General features: G+C 41.0%; 1 protein-coding gene across 2 annotated transcripts in view; it reads left to right on the plus strand.

Moving 5' to 3' along the window:
• The window catches only part of FGF12 (fibroblast growth factor 12), a 601258-nt gene that overhangs the window by 199913 nt on the left and 380879 nt on the right, over nt 1–20466 (plus strand). Inside the window, exon 1 of one of the 2 annotated variants that reach the window (XM_005903169.3) lies at nt 323–944. The exons of the other annotated variant lie outside the window; for it this stretch is intronic. Within the exon in view, the coding sequence (XP_005903231.1) occupies nt 854–944 (91 nt within the window). The 5' untranslated portion in view covers nt 323–853. Of the gene's footprint in view, nt 1–322; nt 945–20466 lie in introns of those variants that run through there. 2 annotated transcript variants of the gene reach the window in all.

Below are 20466 nucleotides of genomic sequence, written 5' to 3' on the forward strand. Positions count from 1 at the left end.
TCTCTATTCTGCACCGTCTTCCCCGCCCTGTTTTACGGAGGGGAAAAGTGACGCCCAGGGTGGTATGGGACTTACCCAAGGTCACAGAACATCGGTCAGACGCCCACGCCTAGGCACCCCTTCTCTCCGCGCGCCCGAACCCTAGAGCTTTCTTCATTCCACATCCCCGCCTCCCCACCCCCAACCCCACCCCCCTGTTCCCTGGAGTCGCTTCTGACGCTCGGCAGCCTCCTGGGTCCAGCCCTTCCTGCGGGCGCTTCCCTTCCGCCGGATTCCCACGCCGGAGTCGCCCTCAGCCCGCGCGCAGCCCGCGGGAGCGCTGCCTTCCGGCCCTGGGAGCCCCTCTCCGCTCCGCGCCGCGCCGCCCCGCACGGCGGGGGCACCCAGGGAGGCGGACGCCCAGGACTCACCGCCCGACGCGAATAGGAGCTGACAGGGTGCCAGGGCCCTTGGGGATCCCGCCCTCGTCCCTCCCGGCGCTCGCACCTGGAAGGGGGCACCAACCCACGGTGACGTCCTCCGCTCGGCCGGTGCGCTCCTGCCCGCAGCCCCGCCGCCTCCTTGGGGGAAGTCCCAAAGTGTCACGGCCGAGACCGCTGGGGTGTGGCCGCACCTCCCGCTCCCCCGGAGGCTGCCCCCAGCCGGGAGGCGCTTCCTCCTCCCAGCCTTGCCCCGGCCCCGCACCCGCCGCGCTCCAACCCCGGCTCTGGCCGGGCCGACGTGCGAACCGCTGTGCGCCCGGGACGCGCGCACCATGGATTTGGGACCCGGCTTCCCCAGGCAGGCCGCCTTTTGGTTGGACAATTAGCGGAGGTGGGCGGGGAGTTGACCAACCCCACACACGCGCTTCTCCATGAAGATTCTTGAGCTTTCTTTGAAGAAAGGAGTGCATATGCTGCAGTGTCTCTGTGGAAGGAGCCTGAGGTCCAGCAGCAGCCTAAGTGGTGAGAAATGTTCTTTCCTTAGCCCCAGTCCTGCAGATGCCCAGCCCTCTTCCTTCTTTCTGGTCCCCTCTCTGCTACCTACTCTGCTCCTTTAATCAGCGCTGTAAATGATGGAAGGAAGGCGTTTCCTTACTGGGGTGAGATCATGGCCCCGTCGCCAGTTCTGTCTTTGAAAAAAAATTTTTTTTCCCCCTCCTCTTAAATCCCTGAAGTCATCCTTGTATAGAACGCTTTGGCTATCGCCCAGCGCCTGAGCTGGATCCCGCGGGTCTCTTTCCGAGGGGTGCCTCCAGTGACCTGCTTTCGCACTTCCTCGCGGCTCTCTCCTTGTGACTTGCGAGGGCGGCGTGCGACTTGGAGTTGCTCAAAGTCTCCTCTTGAGAAGTTGCCGATGCTTTCGACAGGAGAGGGGACTTTTAAACAGGTGGCTGGCGAGGCAGGTTATCTTTTATTGTTCTTGTTTTGTCTGGAAAGTAGACAGACTGCCATCGTCAGAGAGAGTATGTTTTGCCCTGGAGGTCAAGCAATCTTTGAAGTGATGGTGAAACAAAAGAGCCCCAATTAGATCTGGGTTTAGCCAACTAGGTCCCTCAGGAAAAGCTCAGGAAGAGAAAGGGAGAAAATCAGACCCTTTTAATGACCTGCGATATTGAAAAAACGATTAAAATTTTTAATGAAAGAACTAAAAAACCTACAACCAAGTGTGATTCTTTTCTGCCGAAGCCTTGCAGATGAAGTGAGCTGTTTACCACACTTTGAATTGTCCATCTCTCTCTTTTTTATGATGTAAGTTCTTTTTAAAGTGGGTTGTCTAGTAGTCTTGCAAATGTTAACCCAAGTTTTGTGTCTTTTGGTTTTCTGTTTACAAAATGGGGGCGGGATGTGAGGAGAGAGAAAAGGTGCTCCTAATTATGTCTAAACACGTGCCTCTGTAAAATAATTTTTGGTCCATTAATTCCAAGTAACTTTAATGTTCAAAAATTTAATGATTTTATAATAGGTTTCAGGTTTAAAACTTCATATGTTATTCTGGGGGATCTGATTCATTTGGTTAAGTACCTATTTTCAGTCTGTACTGGAGCTATGAAGATTATACTTGGAAAGATTAGAATATATATAGGTTTCATTTATCCTTTCTAAAACTTTGACTTGCTGCTTCCTCACCACTGTAAATGAAAAATAAAACTTCTAAAAGAATTAATTAAATACTTTAACTATATGTGAAGTATGAGAACATACACTTTTGAAATGAAATCAGCAGTGAGATCTCAGTATCTTGACTTTTATTCAGTTCAGAAGATGATTTAGACATCTTTTGCCACCATATTTATAAGTGCTGAAAAATATCAAATCGCTATATTCTAAATGAATATGCTTGATGTTGAAGTTTTATGTTTTGAATACATATTTCAGGAAGCCAACAGAGATGTATGTTAATATTATTTCAGTTTTCCTTATCTACATGAAGTAAAACATGAACAGACTATAACTTGGGTATTTATTTCCTAGATATGAAAATTTTTAAGGTATGTATGGTGTATGATAAAGACTTCTTATAAAAATAGATAACATGTTCATTTACATACAGAATCGGTCTTTCAAATGGTAACAGATCCAAACAGAGGTGATAATATGTGTGATGGAGAAGCATAGGTTGTTGCAAAATCATGAGACTTAGAGTCAGAAGACTCAGTTATAAAGCAGTTTCAATAAAGTTACTGAAGATTTTTCAAAGTCAGTATTTTCATCTGAAAAAAAGTAGGAATAAGGATAGCTCTAGCCTGCTTCCTATTTCTTACCGAATCCTAGATTTAGCATGTGAACGTATGAAAACTGTTGCACTTTATATATGCATTGTGATTTAGTGGGGTGTTTGGTTATTTAGGGAACTGTCACTCTAGAGGAATTTTTGTAAAAGGGTATAGTCACAAGTAAAGACGAAGGTCCCTTTTATACCCTTTCCCCAGACGGAGGTAATGTACAGAATTGCTAAGTGATTGTTTCTGGACACTGTATTGCTTTTGTTTGAATTGTGGCTTTTATTAATTTATAATCTTGGATAACTTACATGACCTTGCAGAAATGTAAATTACTTTGATAATAGTACTTACCTCATAAGTTGTGGTAAAGATTAAATGAATTAATAACAGGTAAAGATTTATTGGGAGAAGGCAATGGCACCCCGCTCCAGTACTCTTGCCTGGAAAATCCCACGGACGGAGGAGCCTGGTAGGCTGCAGTCCATGGGGTTGCTAAGAGCCGGAGACGACTAAGCGACTTCACTTTCACTTTTCACTTTCATGCATTGGAGGAGGAAATGCCCTGGTGGCTCAAAGAATCTGCCTGCAATGCAGGAGACCAGGGTTTGATCCCTGGGTTGGGAAGATCCCCTGGAGAAGGGAACAGCTACCCACTCCAGTGTTCTGACCTGGAGAATCCCATGGACAGAGAAGCCTGGCGGCCTGCAGTTCATGGGGTCACAAAGAGTGGGACATGACTGAGTGACTAACAATTTCACACTTTCAAAGATTTATTGAGTTCTTACTAGATGCCAGGCATTGTGCTAAGAACTTTGAGTCTACCATGTATAACATGTTCAGTGTATTTTAGATATTATTATTGTGTTCCATTTTAAAGTGATTTCTTTCATGTGACTTTTACTGTTAGTATGAGCAATTCTGCATGATATGTTATGCCCAGTTTGTGAATGCAAATTGAAGTCAAGACATCAGATACATTTTCATGGAGCAAATTTATATAAATAGAGCTGGAGTACACAATTTTAATTTTTTAAACTTACCGAAAGAGAAATACAGTAATATTTTGAGCCATGTTAACATGGAGTAAAAGGTTTTATGCAAGCTACTTCTGCCCCATCATTTTACAGTTGAGGGATTAAGGGCCACAGGAAAAAAGTAACATAATTTGTTATAAGAGGTTAAAAGATTCTCCTGATAGATTGTTGAACTTTTGAAATTATAAATATTTTAATATTCTATTTACGTTTTATTTGATAAGTAGGATTAAGAAAATACAAAATAATTATTACTAATTCTTGAGCTTCTTAGTATAATAAAAACATTTTATTACTTGTCTTTCTTCTGCAATATCAAATATTATTACATTGTCTAATTTATCCATTATATTAGTTTATAAATCCTTTGTACTTCTGTAGAATGGAGATAGCATAAAATGTCAAATAGAAGACAATCTTGGACAAGATTAAATAGATGGTTTAAGGCTATTTCCAGTCAGTTATGATTCTTTTTTTCCATTTCTCAAAATAAAAATTATTTGTTTTTGTTTTCATGGGAGTCTATATGTTAAACGACAGGTAGTACATTTAAAATTTTAAACAAATCTGCTCAGAGTATATGGCATTTTTATTAACCTGGTAAAATACTATATTTTCAGCCTAAAGGGTGAGTAAAGCAGATTCACTTTTCTCTAGAGATGGGACTTTTACAAAGAAATGGAAGCTCAGAGATTAAAACAAGAACTTTAATGCCTACTCTATTTCTCTCAAGATCTACTTGAGAGGAAAGCAGAAGAATTCTATCAAAGAGGGGTGTTAAGGTTACAGCTTTATCATCACTTCACCAGGAAAGACCATTCTGATGCCTCAAAAGGAGACCCTGAGAAAGCTCCAGTGGGCATCAGCCTGACAGGGGATAGCAGCACTTTGGCAGTTGGTCCCTGTGGTAGTAGTAACGTGTGTGCGTGTGGGTGTGCATGCACGCACACCTAGCCAGGGGTAGCGATGTGCTTGTCTTATTACTCCAGGCAATTCTGGAAAGTCAAATCTTAGTCTTTTCTCCTTCTGTGTATAGTCATCACTCCTCTGCAATAATCGGTCAATTAGCGCTGCCTCAGCCTGATAGCATGCTGCTGCTGCTGCTAAGTCCTGTCAGTCATGTCCGACTCTGTGCGACCCCATAGACGGCAGCTCACCAGGCTCCCCGGTCCATGGGATTCTCCAGGCAAGAACACTGGAGTGGGTTGCCATTTCCTTCTCCAATGCATGAAAGTGAAAAGTGAAAGTGAAGTCGCTCAGTTGTGTCCGACTCTTAGCGACCCCATGGACTGCAGCCCACCAGGCTCCTCCGTCCATGGGATTTTCCAGGCAAGAGTACTGGAGTGGGGTGCCATTGCCTTCTCCGGCCTGATAGCGTAGAGGATTATCAAATGTCTAGAAATTGAACTGTCCACCCACATCAAGTGGCCTTGATGGAGGATTGAAATACTAGGCAAAAACACTTATCCATCCTAATAAAAACACACAACCAAAACCCAGGCAGACCCTTCCTTTCAAGTATAGTGCTGACATCTAAATTGAGACTGCTCTTTTAGAGTCAGGTTGTATCAGGGAGTATGTATCTAAGGCGTACAGGCTTTAGCTCCTATACAGGACAGTCAGCTGATCCAAGAAAGAATGTTCCATGGCAAAGTGGCTGTTGCTTTTGGTTCACTTCCCAGGAAGGGATCCTCTACAAAGATGGTATTATGCAGCTGTTTTCAGCTCCACTATACCTTTACTTTCTGTTGTTGTTCAGTCACTCAGTCATGTCTGACTCTTTGCTACCCCATGGCCTTCAGCATGCCAGCCTTCCCTGTCTTTCACCATCTCCCGAAGTCTGCTCAAACTCATGTCTATTGAGTTGGTGATGTCATCCAACCATCTCATCCTCTGTTGCCCACTTCTCCTGCCCTCAATCTTTCCCAGCATCAAGGTCTTTTCCAGTGAGTCGACTCTTCCCATCAGATAGCCAAAGTATTAGAGCTTCAGCTTCAGTATCAGTCCTTCCAATGAATATTCAGGGTTGATTTCCTTTAGGATTGACTAGTTTGATCTCTTGTTGTCCATTGGGGCTCTCAAGAGTCTTCTCCATCACCACAGTTTGAATGCATCAGTTCTTTGGCACTCAGCCTTCTTTATGGTCCATCTCTCACATTGACTCTCACATGACTATTGGAAAAACCATAGCTTTGACTACATGGACCTTTGTCATAGAATCTTGATTTGAGCAGGTTTTTATGTTGTAAGTCTAAAATTCTTCACTGTTTCAATACTGCTCCAATGGGTAAAATGAATGTGAAACATAAAATATACAAAATGATCATTGTTTTTTTATGGCTTTCATTTTCAAAGGGATTTTTGTTTTTACATGATGTTTTCAGTGTTAAATTCAAAAAGTTAGTGCTTATTCTTAGTTCATTTGTCTTGCATTACTTTAAAAAAGCAATTTGCTAAGTGCCTATGTAGTCGGCATTATCACTGTTTACCCGGTATTTTGGGTTCTTCTCTTGGGCACATTGCAGGATGCATGGCATTATCACCTTCCCCTGACCTTAGGTGTGGCCATATGACTTGCATTAGCTAGGGAAACATGCGCAGAAGTGACACACCTCCCTTCCAAGTGGAAGCTTTAATAACCAGAGCACAATTCTCTCTACTTCTGACCTGATGATGTTCAAGGTAGTGGTTGTTCCATCAGTCTGTGTCCCTGAGTGTCTGTAGTAATAGGACTGTATGACCCTTGGTGGGCATTTAGCACATTAGAGAAGTTAAAAACTTCTCTTTGTAAATAACTTAGATTTTTAAGGTCATTTGTTATCTGGTATATCCTGATGGGTAGTAAGGCAGTAGAGTTTAACATAATAAAATTTAATGGAGGATTATTGGGCTCAGTTTAAGATTCTTTCTAGTCAATCACTTTAACTTCTCTATGATACCGTCTGTAGTATATAATGAATTGATGTATTGGTTTCCTTTCATAATCTTTGAATAATTAGTTTAGCGTACCAAAGTATGGGGTTTTGGCATCATCTAGTAAATTAGTGTGGAGAAATGGCAACCCACTCCAGTACTCTTGCCTGGAGAATCCCAGGGACGGCAGAGCCTGGTGGGCTGCCGTCTGTGGGGTCGCACAGAGTCGGACACTACCAAAGTGACTTAGCAGCAGCAGCAGCAGCAGTAAGTTAGTGGTTGTTCTGAGACTAGTGAGTACATTGCTTCTTAAATGATATTCATCTTCCCTTCCCAAAATGCAGTGAAGCTCCATTGATATTTGAGATTATTCTTTCAAAGTGGTACTTTATTTGCAAGGTGCTTAAGGACTCAGGTGCTCCTTTGTACTTACTCTGCTGTATGGAAACTGTAATACCTATTAATGCCCCAGAGTTCCTGGAAACAAACTAGCTGCATTACTTGAAAAACAGTGCTAACATGGCAGCTCTCATTTCTGCTGCAGTTTTTCCAGACAAAGGAAAATGCAAATAAAATTGTTTTTCTCTCAGCTTATAAATTAAGAGCTGTGTGCATGTGAAGAAAACCAGGGCAGTACTTTATGGTGAAGGGATTGGGCTGAATGCTCCATCTGGGTCATGGAGCAGCAGTCCATTTGCCTGCCTCTTGGGCTAAGTAAAGCAAAAGAGTGGAGTGAAGTCAGACTTTTGGAAGCCTAGGATGTATGTGTCATGCCAAATAGCCCTCCACAGCTGGCACCCCTCCCTTCTTCCTGTCTTTATCCATCTTAGGATAGAAAGTTAAAGAAACATGTCTCTGACTTCAGGGCTTTCCATTTTTTTTTTTTATTTAGCAAACATTCTTTAAGGACTAATTGCTGCTAGGCTCTGTGGTTGGCACAGGAAACCCAGCAGAGAGAGAGAGAGAAGGACAAGCAAGAGCTGCCATATTAGGCAGTATATGATACATGCCCAAAGTGGAGTACCTGGGAGCATCAGTTTATTATAGTTTAATAGTCTCTTACCTGATCCCAAGGAAGTAATAATTAATTTTTCCTGGGTTTTGTATTTATCTCCCAGAGCTTGTTAAAGCATTTAAGAGTTCAAAAGGTATTGCTGGGTGGGACAGATGGGGGCTCTAATGGAGAGGAATAGTATCTCTGTATATTTTATTGTAAGAGTGTGTTTGAATAAAAATAAGAAGCAGATATGAAAAAGCATTTTTTTTTTACAAAGAATTAGCCTACAACTCAATTCAAGCCTACTCATCACTGCTCATATTCAGATGTCCTGCCTAGTTATCTGTGTTATGCCTCTTCTTTGTCCCTCCCTCAACCCAAGTCCATTTGTTCACACCCAGATGTAACACATCAGTTTCTAAGAAAGGTGCAAGTTTTATTCTCTGGTATCAGGGTTAGAAAGAGACATTCTGGGAATACTTATAGGTCTGCTGTCTTAATTTCCCTGGAATATCTTGAAACAATGAAGCTTTCCTTTGTACAGTTCAGTCTATGAAATTGCTACCTTTACACTATGTTATTTTCATTGTACAATGTTATGAATGCCATGTCCGAATATTATTTCTAATTCCATTAAGTGTTGCAGGATATTTATATTTCCTAGGGTGAATATCAGAAAGATACTGTGAATCTGCGAAGATAAGTCTCTCTTGCTGAAATGATCTTTCTTGTTTATACATAAGCTTCTAGTACCATCCTACCCCCTCTCATTACTGTTTATAGAAACGATAGCATTGCAGTTGGTGTCACTGATTGCCCACGTTGCTGCTTCAATGAAGCCAGCTGGGATTCGATTGCATGGTCTTTAAATAAAACTTAGTGGCGCAAAATGAATCTCTTTTTTGAGGGGAGAGGGGTAGTTGCTAGCTGGATCATTCTCTAAAGCACTAATTATTTGCTTAACTTGGAGGAACTTGAGAATCAGTGAGTCGCTGTGTTGGCTCAGTATCTGACCTTGGCACTGAGGAACATGTGGGTAGACAACATTGATAAAGTCTTTATGAAGCCATTCTCAAAACGAGAGTGATGAAGCACTTATCCCCTGCCCATCTTAGCACTCCGTAAGTAACTCAGACTGGAGGTAGTGAATGTGTCTTTGATTCCAACTATCCAGTCTGGAGCCAGGTTAATAACTGGGAATTCCAGGCAGTAATGTTTTGTGCCAACCTGGTGCAAGGGGATGGCCTGGAAATTGTGAAAAACAATGCGAAAGGTTGGTGGTATAGTTTCTTAAACTGTTGTGGTATGAAAAATGAATATCAATCACTAGTTTTGGCCTTTGGCTTCCAGACACCAATACAGTTTAGGCAGAATGGCATTTTTCTTCATAGTTATATAATACAGATTAGAGAACCAAGCTTTATCCAGGTGAAGATTTATATGTCTATGTAAATTTATTTTCTCCTGAAAAAATTTGAATTTATAAATGTATCTCTATTTAAAATATCTGTGCACTTATGCAAGTGTGTGTGTGTGTGTGTGCATGTGTGTGTATGTGTCTGCATTCAAAATTGTTAATGGCAGTTACCTTTAGGGAGTTTGATGGCAGAGACTTGCTTTTTGCTTTACATATTTCTATATTAATTTGAATTTTAATGGAAATATGTTCCTTTTATAATAAAAACTATATAGTGATACATGTTTAGATTATGCAGTTTTTTTCTATAACAGGAAACTGAAAATGTAAAGTCTCTGTAGAATAAGAAAGTCACTTACACAACCATAACCTTGATATAACCCCTTCCCTTCTTGGTGTGTGGGTTTTAAAAACACAAGTTATCACACACAAGTTATATGCCTTGTTTGTTTCTTTTCACATGAACTTAAATGGTTATTCTAAATATGGAAAGAAATACTCATATCTAAATATTTGGAAAATATTGTTTTCTAAGAGGAATTACAAGCAGCTGTTAATAGAAAGTAGTGAAGCAGTTAATAGTAGGAGAGAGATACTTTTGGGACGGTGGGAAAGGAGAATTCTTTTGAACTTTGTGCATTTCTGCATTGTTTCTAATTATTTGTGTGTGTTGTTGGCTCAGTCGAGTCTGACTCTTTGTGACCCCATGGACTGTACCTTGCCTGGATCCTCTGTCCATGGGATTCTCCAGGCAAGAAAACTGGAATGGGTTGCCATTTCCTTCCCCACATCTCCTGTGTCTCCTGCATTGGCAGGCAGATTCTTTACTACTGCACCACCTGGTTCCCAACATTTACCTGTAAAGTCAGGTCTGGGTCCTGAGCTACTTGTGCCTACCTGGCAGCTCAGCATGTGTCCAGCCTGTGAGCAGGTAGATCCCACAACAGGCTAAGCTTCACTGGCCCCATTTTTTTCTCCCCAGTCTCAGCAATCAGATAAGTTTTCCTCTTCCTTGGAATGGAGTGAGAAGGGTAGATGGAAGGGCATAGACTCTCTTCCCATTTGTTGGAGAAGGCCAAAAAACCTTTTGTGGACCAAAAGTGAATGTGAAAAGTGGGAGCAAAAATTTACTCTCATAGCATGTAACTTTCAAAGACAGAACTATTTTGAAGGGTGTTGATATGTCCCTATATCCTTAAGTAACTTACACTTTTAACAGCCATATAGTATTTTCCTGGCCCTGTGTGATAGTTCCCGGTGTCTCATATGTCTCAAGATGGTGCCTAATGATAGTTCTGCTTTTATAGGGTTGGTCTAAAGATTAAATGCATTAGTATCTGTAGGGTTCTTAGCCTGTGAAATCCTGGATACTCGGCATTTAGTATTTCCTGTTCTTCTTTGTCTTGCCTTTTGTCCCTCCTGGTATTATAAAATACCAAATGCATGCTGTTAGTCTGTGATTTATCCTGTCTTAGTCTTTCTCTTAATTTAAGGTAAAAAAAAAAAATGTGTGCCATACTCAATCTTAGAATATATCTAAAATTTTGATCTATATTTATAATTTTCTTTATTGTTCAAGATAGGCCTTTATTCTGGTAAAAAGCAATAGGAATCTGTATCTAGCCAATTTCACTTGCAAAGATTCCAATTTGTTTTCTTAAAACTAATAATTATCGTAATTTGAACAACATTAAGGAAAATTCTGGGTTTTATTTCATCCATAGAAACAAATATAAAGTGATATTGCAGAGTAATTTGGCTCTGACAGGTAATTTGGATGATATTCTTTAAGTGACTTTTGATAACTGAATTTTTGGAATTAAACATAGTAACACTTATTCTTAATAGTTTAAGTTGCTCAAGTTTTAACTCTATTGTGTCAGTAGATTATTTAGAAGATAAAACAGGAAGCAACTGAATGTCACATTATGTTTTAATACTATAGAATCAGTGTAACTGAAAAAAATTCCTGACCTCCTCAGCATTAAGTAAATTCATTTTAATTTATTTTCAAGTCCTGGAAGCTAGGTTCATTCAGTGGATTGCTGTTTTTTTTTTTTTTTTAATTATTATTATTCCTTTGTTATGTTTCTCTCACCAGGTAGTTTCTCAGAAATATTGAGGAATATTTCCATGTTCCACAAACATATCCTGGTATTCATTTGATATCTCTGTCAATATTCTTTACTCTGAACCACTGAGATGCAAGAGCTTTGTTACTCTTCTCTTCAAAGTTTAAAGAAAACCAGACTGTGGGGCTTCAGAATAATTTACTAAATTCTTGAGGAAATCAGAGGTGTATAGCACTGCAAGAATGGAAAGCTATAGACTTACATTAACTATCACCGCTCAGAAAGTCCATAGGCTGTGTCCTTCTTTGCGAAAGCTGTCTGGTCATCTCTGTTTAGCTCCTATCCTATCTCTCAGTTCAGTTCAGTCGCTCAGTCGTGTCTGACTCTTTGCAACCCCATGGGCTGCAGCACTCCAGGCTTCCCTGTCCATGACCAGCTCCTGGAGCTTGCTGAAACTCATGTCCATCGAGTCGGTGATGCCATCTAATCCTCTGCATTATGGATATTCTTTGTTTTCCTCTGGACTAGGAACTACTCCTTCAGGTTCCAGAGAGAGAATAAGGGTATTCAATTCAGTCCTCTTCCAAGGCTTATTGGTTTTATTGCAGGATGGCTGAGAGTGAAGCATGAATGTTCTTTAGGAGAAACACTCCTAGCGTAAGACATGCTCTGGCCACTCCTGGTCTAGAGGAAGCAATCATGGCACTAATCAGCACATTTCCAAATGTTTGGGTTATTCTATTTTAAATAATGCCAGATGAGGAGTAACAGATATCAGTCTGCTGCTGCTGCTGCTAAGTCGCTTCAGTCGTGTCCGACCCTGTGCGACCCCATAGACAGCAGCCCACGAGGCTCCCCCGTCCCTGGGATATCAGTCTAGGTAGCGTTATACCTTTCCACCATGTATCTTTCAAAGTAGATTGCAGAGCACATCAGTCTTGCAGGATATTGCCTCACAAACGCTTTATACAAATAAGACAGATCTAAGAATGAACAATGATTTTCAAATTGCACAGTAAATTTGTGCAGTAAATGCAGGGGAGAATTCTTTAACTCTGCATGAACTTGGTTCTGTTCAAAATATATCCTATTTAAATTACTGATGAAATATAGCTCAGATAGAAGCATCTACTTCAATGGTTGAAGCAATTTTATAGTGACAGAGACTAGGAAGTTTACATATCTGTATGGTTGGAAAGGCTTGACAAGGTAGTCTGTTTGAAAACAAAGGAATTTCTATGACAAGGGGAAATTCTAATTTTTATCTAAGGGAATACAAATCACTAACATCCCCCTAAAGTGCTGTCTATCCAGTTACAAGAATTTTAAGCTTCAGCCTCATTTACCACCCTATTGCTCAAACAGTTGAATATTTTTTAGTGTTTAAATCAAAGATATTATGGAACATGTCTTCATTTCATGTTTATTCATCCAGGATTTACTGAGACCCAACCATGTGCCAGTCAATGGCTACATGAACCCTGTTCTAAAATAACTCATTCTTACTAAGGGAGATAATAACTGTGCAAAAATTACCCTAATTAAGGTACCAGTGATGTCTAGTGCCTAGCTATAGTGTGTCATTCTTAGTTAGCCTTGTCGTTATTCTAGAAGAGACTGCCAAGTATGTTGTAGAGACAAACTCTCCTCCATATTTTTTTAGGTTATGTTCTCTGATAATTACTGTTTGATTCTGTGCTTGTTTACATGTGCTCAGTTGAAGTTCTAATAGATTGTTAATTTATTTTCATTAAATTGGAAATATACTGACTGTAGATTACATTAGGCTAACTAGCCCTGCATGGATCATCATTATGATTTTGTTTTCCAAGATGCAATACTCTGGATTCTATTATCTCAACCAAAATTGGAATTGGGAGGGCACAAGAAGAAAGAGGAGGTAAAATATATGTAGTTTGTTTTTAAGGTTAAAATACAGAAATGGCCAGAGATTAATATAATAAACACTAATATACTTGAGACTCAACATGAGCAAATTATTAGCATTATGCCTTATGCATTTCAGATTCTCTTGAAGAAGTCAAACACTACCGATAAAATCACTTAGAACTACCCCCAGCACTATTCCAGCATCCTTCTTCCTCAGGGGTAACAACTATAATGATTTTGATGTGTGTCCCAGGCGCACGCACGCCTGCATGTGTGCATGAAGTCGGTTCAGTTGTGTCCAACTCTTGGAACGCCATGGGCTGTAGTCCACCAGACTCCCCTGTCCATGGGATTCTTTAGGCCAAAATACTAGAATGGGTTGCCATGCCGTGCTCCAGGGGATTTTCCCAACCCAGGAATTGAACCTACATCTCTCCCATGTCCTGCATTGGCAGGCGGGTTCTTTACCACTAGCGCCACCTGGGAAGCCCAATTTAAAAGGTGTCATGTATGATTTGTTTTGAGTATTTCTGAAATTTATAGATGTGGACTTGAACTGTACTTGTCTCTCTATATCTTATTTTTTCACTCAATTATGTGTTTTTGAAATTCATCCCTGTTAATCCAAATGTATCAAGTTCAGAAACTTGAAGCCACGTGTGAGGGAATCTGTGTTTGTGGCTGAAAGCATTGACTATGGAGCCAGTTTGCCTGAGTTTGACGTGACTCTGAGACTTACTAGTTACGGACCTTAGACAAGTTTCTTAACCCCTCAGGGCCTCAATTTTCTCATTTATAAAATGGTAATAACAGAAGTAGCACCTACCTTATAGGGATGTGGTGTGGAGCAATATGAGTTAATATATATGAATCTCTTAGAATACTTTCTGACACTTATTAAGCACAACATAACGTTTATTGACTCATAGTGGGAGGAGCAATCTTTCTTAACTAATATTCCCTGATTTGTTTTACATATAGCACCAAGCTAACTAGGAAAAAAAAAAAAACCCTCTTTGTCCAGCCTTGGATTCCTGTCAGAGGTGATTGGGTATTGAGAATGAGCAGTCCCTCAGCTGGAGAGGTCAGTGATTCACTGAGACACACATCTTGGGGAGTGTGAGACTGACATGTACACAATACTGTATTTAAAACGGGTAAACAACAAGGACCACCTGTATAGCACAGGGAACTCTGCTCACTATAATGTAAAAACCTAAATGGGAAACTGATCTGAAAAAGAAGAGATATATGTACAGATATAACTGATTCACTTTGCTGAACACCTGAAACTAACACAGCATTGTTAATCAACTATACTCCAACATAGAATAAAAAATTTAAAAAAAGGAATCCTCTTTTGACTGAGGCTGTTGCACAGTGGACAAAGAAATTTTGCAGGGTCAAAGAAATTTGCAGGATTTGCCTTAGTATTTCAGAGAAGGCAATGGCACCCCACTCCAGTACTCTTGCCTGGAAAATCCCATGGATGGAGGAGCCTGGAAGGCTGCAGTCCATGGGGTCGCTGAGGGTCGGGCACGACTGAGCAACTTCACTTTCACTTTTCACTTTCATGCACTGGAGAAGGAAATGGCAACCCACTCCAGTGTTCTTGCCTGGAGAATCCCAGGGACGGCGGAGCCTGGTGGGCTGCCGTCTGTGGGGTCGCACAGAGTCCGACACGACTGAAGCCACTTAGCAGCAGCAGCAGCCTTAGTATTTAGGGGTTTGGTTTGATTGTATCAGTGGGGCTACAGAAACACCTGAGAATGGTCTAATGTCTACCTGTTTCCCTTTGTATGTGACACCATCCCTGACCCTCTCTTCGGAATTGTGAGTAAGAGTTCTTTGTCATCTTACCTCTTGAATTGAGAGGAAGTAGTTCTTGGTTGAGCTGGAACTGCACTGAGTGCTTGAGGCTGAAGCAAATCCCTCTGGATATTCAAGAGGAAAAACAAATGAAAAACAGGTGGGGCTGAGACTGTCCCATGATTTCAGATCTCTGTCAGCTCTACTTTGCAAGCCACCTGGGCCTCCTTAGCAGGTTCCATAGAGCTGAAAATAGCCAGATTCCTCAAAAGACAGAAGTATGTTTCTAATGCAGATATTAAGGCTGAGTAAGGCTTTGTACTGATTGATCTCTTGACCTCCTAAGGTTTTTTGACATGACCACGTTTCAGTGATTCTGGTGAACCTTGCTGTCATCCTCACAACACAGATGGTAGGAGCCAAACGTAATGCCTGTGTTGTCATCTTCTCATGAGGAGGGACCAATTATCTTATTATGCATAGAGCCTAAGTGACTCAAAGTGTAGAATCATAATATTTAGGTCCTAACAATAATTTTAGGAATTGAAAGATACACTTTCATTTGACAGTTGAAGAAACAATCCCAGCAAACTCGACACAAGTATCCAAAGCCTGATATCTGCGTGAATTGGCTGGATCTTTGAATCAGGGGATTTTTGAATTGGGGCTCAGAGGTAAAGAATCCTCCTGCAATCCTCCTGGAATGCAGGAGACTTGGGTTTGATCCTTGGGTTGCAAAGATCCCCTGGAGAAGGGAATGGCAACACATTCTAGTATTCTTGCCTGGAGAATTCCATGGACAGAGGAGCTGGTGGGCTAGTCCATGGGATCACAGAGAGTCGGATACAATTAAGTGACTATAATTTTGAACCCAAGACTTTTAACTCTTAGTATGTGGAATTTGGACACTAATTTGGAATCTGTTTCATTCATTCACTTATTATATGAACTTAATTTCTTAACCTCTGTGTTGAGTTTCTAACCTCAAAATCCTCATCAATATAAAGTGCATAAAATCATCCTTGTCTCTATCAAAACATTGTTTGAAATCTAACTGAAATAGTGTGCATGCTAAGTGGCAAAAGCTAAAAAGCTAATAGAGATACAGCATTTCTGGTTCATTGCATTCAATGCGTTTGTGACCCAAGACTATATTGGAAATAAGATAAATCTCTGTTTTGCATTGTATTGGAGAAAGGCAGTTAATGGCAGAAGCCAGTTTTATCAACATGAAATTTATAGCTTTTTTGGCATTAGAATTGTATCTTCCAATAGCTATCACATCTGTTGTGCGTTTTTTCTGGTCTACCCTTTTCTAATACTGCTTGAAAAGGATGCTATTCCCATCAACAATATAGTACCTTTTCAGTCTGCATTGTAAAGTGGGGCAATATGATGGAAGTTAAGGCATTTTATTGATTTAACCTTACTTTAAACTCTTTTGCCCATGGCTAGTAACTAGGATGAGGTGATATACTCCAGTATCTAGGCTAACTTCTATTTTGAGGGCTTGCGTCACTTAGTTCTCAGTCAATAGCAAATATACACTATATTAGAATTTAATTCCTGAAATCTACAGGCACTTCTGTCTGTGAGGCAGAGAGAATAAATGAGCTACTTTTAGGTGAAGTAATCACATTATTAACAGCAGCTTCTAATAAAAATAACTTAGCACAGACAGGAGGAAATAGTAATAGTTATGTGAGCGCTAGCAATCAGACATAGTCTTGGCATAACTGGGTTCTCAGTATGGCTTGGCATTGGATATTTAGAGATAAGTCAACTTCTGCCTTAAGTAATTTGTAGTATGGCAGGGGAGAGAGGATATAAGGATATAAAAAACACATCTTCATGGGTAGGTGCTAGACTAAAGGTAGAAACAATTTATCCTGAAAACAGAGATGAGAGCAGATCCTTCTGCTTGGTGATGTGTGTGTGTGTGTGTGTGTGTGTAGTTAGGGAGGCTTATCTGGGAAGGCTTCAGGGAAATATGCTACCAGAGATGCATTTTAAAGAATAAGTAGGCATACACCTTGCATGGAAAATGATGAGGAAGGGCATTTTGGGTAAAGGGGAAAATATGCACTAAGGCAGAGGGCCAAGAGAGAGCATGTGTTTCAGGCTAAATTTGCTCATTCTTTCCTTCATTCCTTCACTCATTTATCAACGACCTACTCTTTGTCAGGTACTATTCTAATTGCTAGGGATACGGTGGTGCGCAAAACAATCTCTATTTTAAGAGCTGAGTTTCTGGTGCAGAAGTAAAACAATAAATAAATAAACAACTAACATGCGTACAATATAGTGTCAGGTGGTGGTAAGTGCCATAAAGAGAAATACACGCATTAAGGGGCTAGAGAGAGAAAGGAAGATCTCTTTGGATACAGCAGTCTTCTCTAAGGAAACGGCTCTTAGGTAGAGACCAAAGGAAGTGAGAGATCAAGCTTGCAATTACTCACGGAGAACTGGCACCAGCTGGGAAGAGCAGCAAGTGCAAAGATCCTGAGCTAGGAATGCATGCAAGCATGCCGAGTGCTCAGTGCTAAGTTGTGTCCAACTCTTTGCGACCCCATGGACTGTAGCCCGAATGCCTCCTATGTTTATGGGATTATCCTGGCAAGAATACTGGAGTGGGTTGCCATTTCCTTCTCCAGGGGATCTTCCTGACCCAGTGATTGAACCTGCGTCTCCTGCATTGGCAGGTGGGTTGTTTACTACTGAGCCACCTGGGAAGCCCTGAAGTAGAAAAAGCCTTGACTTATTCTAAGATGAGTTAGAAGGGCAATGTGTCAAGAGCAAGATGAGGGAAAACGGTAGGAAAGGATATTGCTTATATATTGTAGGCTGTGGCAAGTATTTTGGAATTTATTTTGAGGGTTATGCAAAGTCATAGAAGGGTTTTGAACAGGAGTGTGAAAAGCCATTTATATTGAAATGGATCACTCTGGCTGCAGTATGATAGTAGACTGCATCACAGAGACTGTTTAGGAGGCTATTACAGTATTTCTGGTGAGAGGCTTGGAATAGAGTCAAAATGTGTTAGGCAGTGAGACATGGTCTAATTTGGGATATATTTGGAGGTAGAGCTGATAGCATTGCTAATTTAGAGGAAAAAAAAAAGAAATCAAAAGTGACTCAAGGAATTATGCCCGAGCATGTAGATGAAGAGGGATGTTCTTTATTGAGTTGGGAAACAAAGAAGGGTAGAGTTGCTTTGGGGAGATAAACTTAAGTGTTCTGTTTTTGAATGTGTTCAGTTTGACATAGAATAAAGAATAGGGCTTCCCAGGTGGTGCTAGTGGTAAAGAACACGCCTGCCAATGCAGGTTAGACATAAGAGATACCAGTTCCATCCTTGGGTCAGGAAGGTCCCCTGAAGGAGGAGGGCATGGCAACCCATTCCAGTATTCTTGCCTGGAGAATCCCATGGACAGAGCAGCCTGGCACGCTCCATGTGGTTGCACAGAGTCAGACACGAAGAGACTTAGCGGGCACAAAGATAGACACTAAATAGGGAGATAAAAGTCAGGAATTTAGGGGAGTCCAGGGCTGAAGACATGAATGTATGAATAATCAGCATGCAGATGGTATTTAGAATCCTAGAACTGTATTCAGTAACACAAAGAGTTAGTGTTGATACAGAAAAGGTCTTAGGACTAAGCCTGCAGTACTCCAGTACTTAGCCATTAGGAGCTAAATGCTACCAAAGAGATTCAGAAGGCCTAGCCTGAGGAGTAGAGGAAATTCAGGAGAGTGTAGGAATAAAAGTTAAGTGAAGAAGGTGGTAAGAAAGAATGACCAACTGGGTCAGATAAGTGTGGTGCAGACTGAGAATGGATTTTTAGATTGGGAAATGTGGAGGTTATCACGTGGATCGTGGGCAGCTGTTTCAATGGAGAGGCAGGTGTGAAAGTTTGAGTAGCATGGCTTTGAGAGACTAGAAGGTGAGAGAGTAGATAGAAGGAGCATAGAAAAACCTAAGAGTTTTACAGTCAAGTTGTGTAGAGAAGTGAGGGAATGTGGGGTCAAAGGGAACATTGTTTTTATGAAAATATTATGACATATTTATATGCCAATGAGAATGATTGACTAGGAAAAGGAAAGTTGTCACAGGAGAGAGATTGGGAACATTGCAAGAGTAATTGACTTCCTCGATTAACACATTCTAGGCTTGGATCAGATACATCATAGTCACGTCAGACTCTTGTTAAAGAAAAAACAAAACAAAAACAGATTACCTTCTCCTACAGTCTACCTCCTATGTATTAGGAAGATCCCATGTGCTTATATTTTTTAAAAGCTCCCCCAGTGACTCTAGTGTGAGCTAGATTTGGAAGCTTTTGTTTTTTAATTTATTTACTCTTCAGTTGGAGGATAATTGCTTTACAATATTGTGTTGCTTTCTGCCATATATCAACGTGAATCAGCCATAGATATACATGTATCTGCTCCCTCATGAACCTCCCTCCCACCTCCCAGCCCATCCCACCCCTCTCTGATGTCACAGTGCACCAGATGGGACTTTTTGTCTTAGGCAACACAGTGTACTGGGGTGGTGGCAAGAGTCCATTGACTTGGGGTGGGGAAGATGGGGCTGTAAGTTTTGAGTTTTTATAAATCTTTAATCTCTTAGCTTTGACTTTTCTTGTTTGTGGATTTCCCCCCTAAGAGTGCTCTTAGCACGGAGCAGTAGAGGCAGCTAATGGTTTTTGGAGTCCTTGTGGTTTCTCCACGGGGATATTAATGGAAGAATCTGGCTCTCACAGCCTGTGATTAGCAACACTCTGATTAAGATTTTAAGCAAATAGTTAGCCATTGAAAGAGTGACAGTCATGTGCTTTTCTCTTCTGTGGGACACACAGAAATATCCACAAGACTGCCAAATCTAGTGCAAGCACGGGCAAGAAATTGGGTCAAAGGGGACCATTAAGGTTTACACCTGATGTTCTGAGTCTTAGAAGCAAACTAGATGCTCAGACACTTGATTCTTGAATCGGGAATCCAAAGGTCTGGGCTGTATTTTTGGCTCTGTAGTTTACAAACCACATGAATTTGGGAAAGTTTTGTGTGTTCATATGAAAATGAGTGTACTAGGCCTTCCCTGCTTTCATCCTAGACTTACAAAGTTCAAATGAGTGGGAAGCATTTCAAGACTGATAAAGGTTTGTGACAGCATATATGTGTATCTATAGTATATTTGTATAGAGTAGTATATATTTTTTTTGGCTCCAAAATCACTGGAGATGCAGTGACTGCAGCCATGAAATTAAAAGACCCCTTACTCCTTGGAAGAAAAGTTATGACCAACCTTGACAGCATATTAAAAAAGCAGAGACATTACTTTGCCAACAAAGGTCCATCTAGTCAAAGCTGTGGTTTTTCCACTAGTCATGTATGGATGTGAGAGTTGGACCAATAAGAAACCTGAGCACCAAAGAATTGATGCTTTTGAGGTATAGTGTTGGAGAAGACGCTTGAGAGTCCCTTGGACTGTAAGGAGATCCAACCAGTCCATCCTAAGGGAAATCAGTTCTGAATATTCATTGAAAGGACTGATGCTGAAGCTGAAACTCCAATACTTTGGCCACCTCATACGAAGAACTGACTCACTAGAAAAGACCCTGATGCTG

The sequence above is a fragment of the Bos mutus genome, chromosome 1 (assembly GCF_027580195.1).
Source record: "Bos mutus isolate GX-2022 chromosome 1, NWIPB_WYAK_1.1, whole genome shotgun sequence".
NCBI classification, from domain to species: Eukaryota; Metazoa; Chordata; class Mammalia; order Artiodactyla; family Bovidae; genus Bos; species Bos mutus.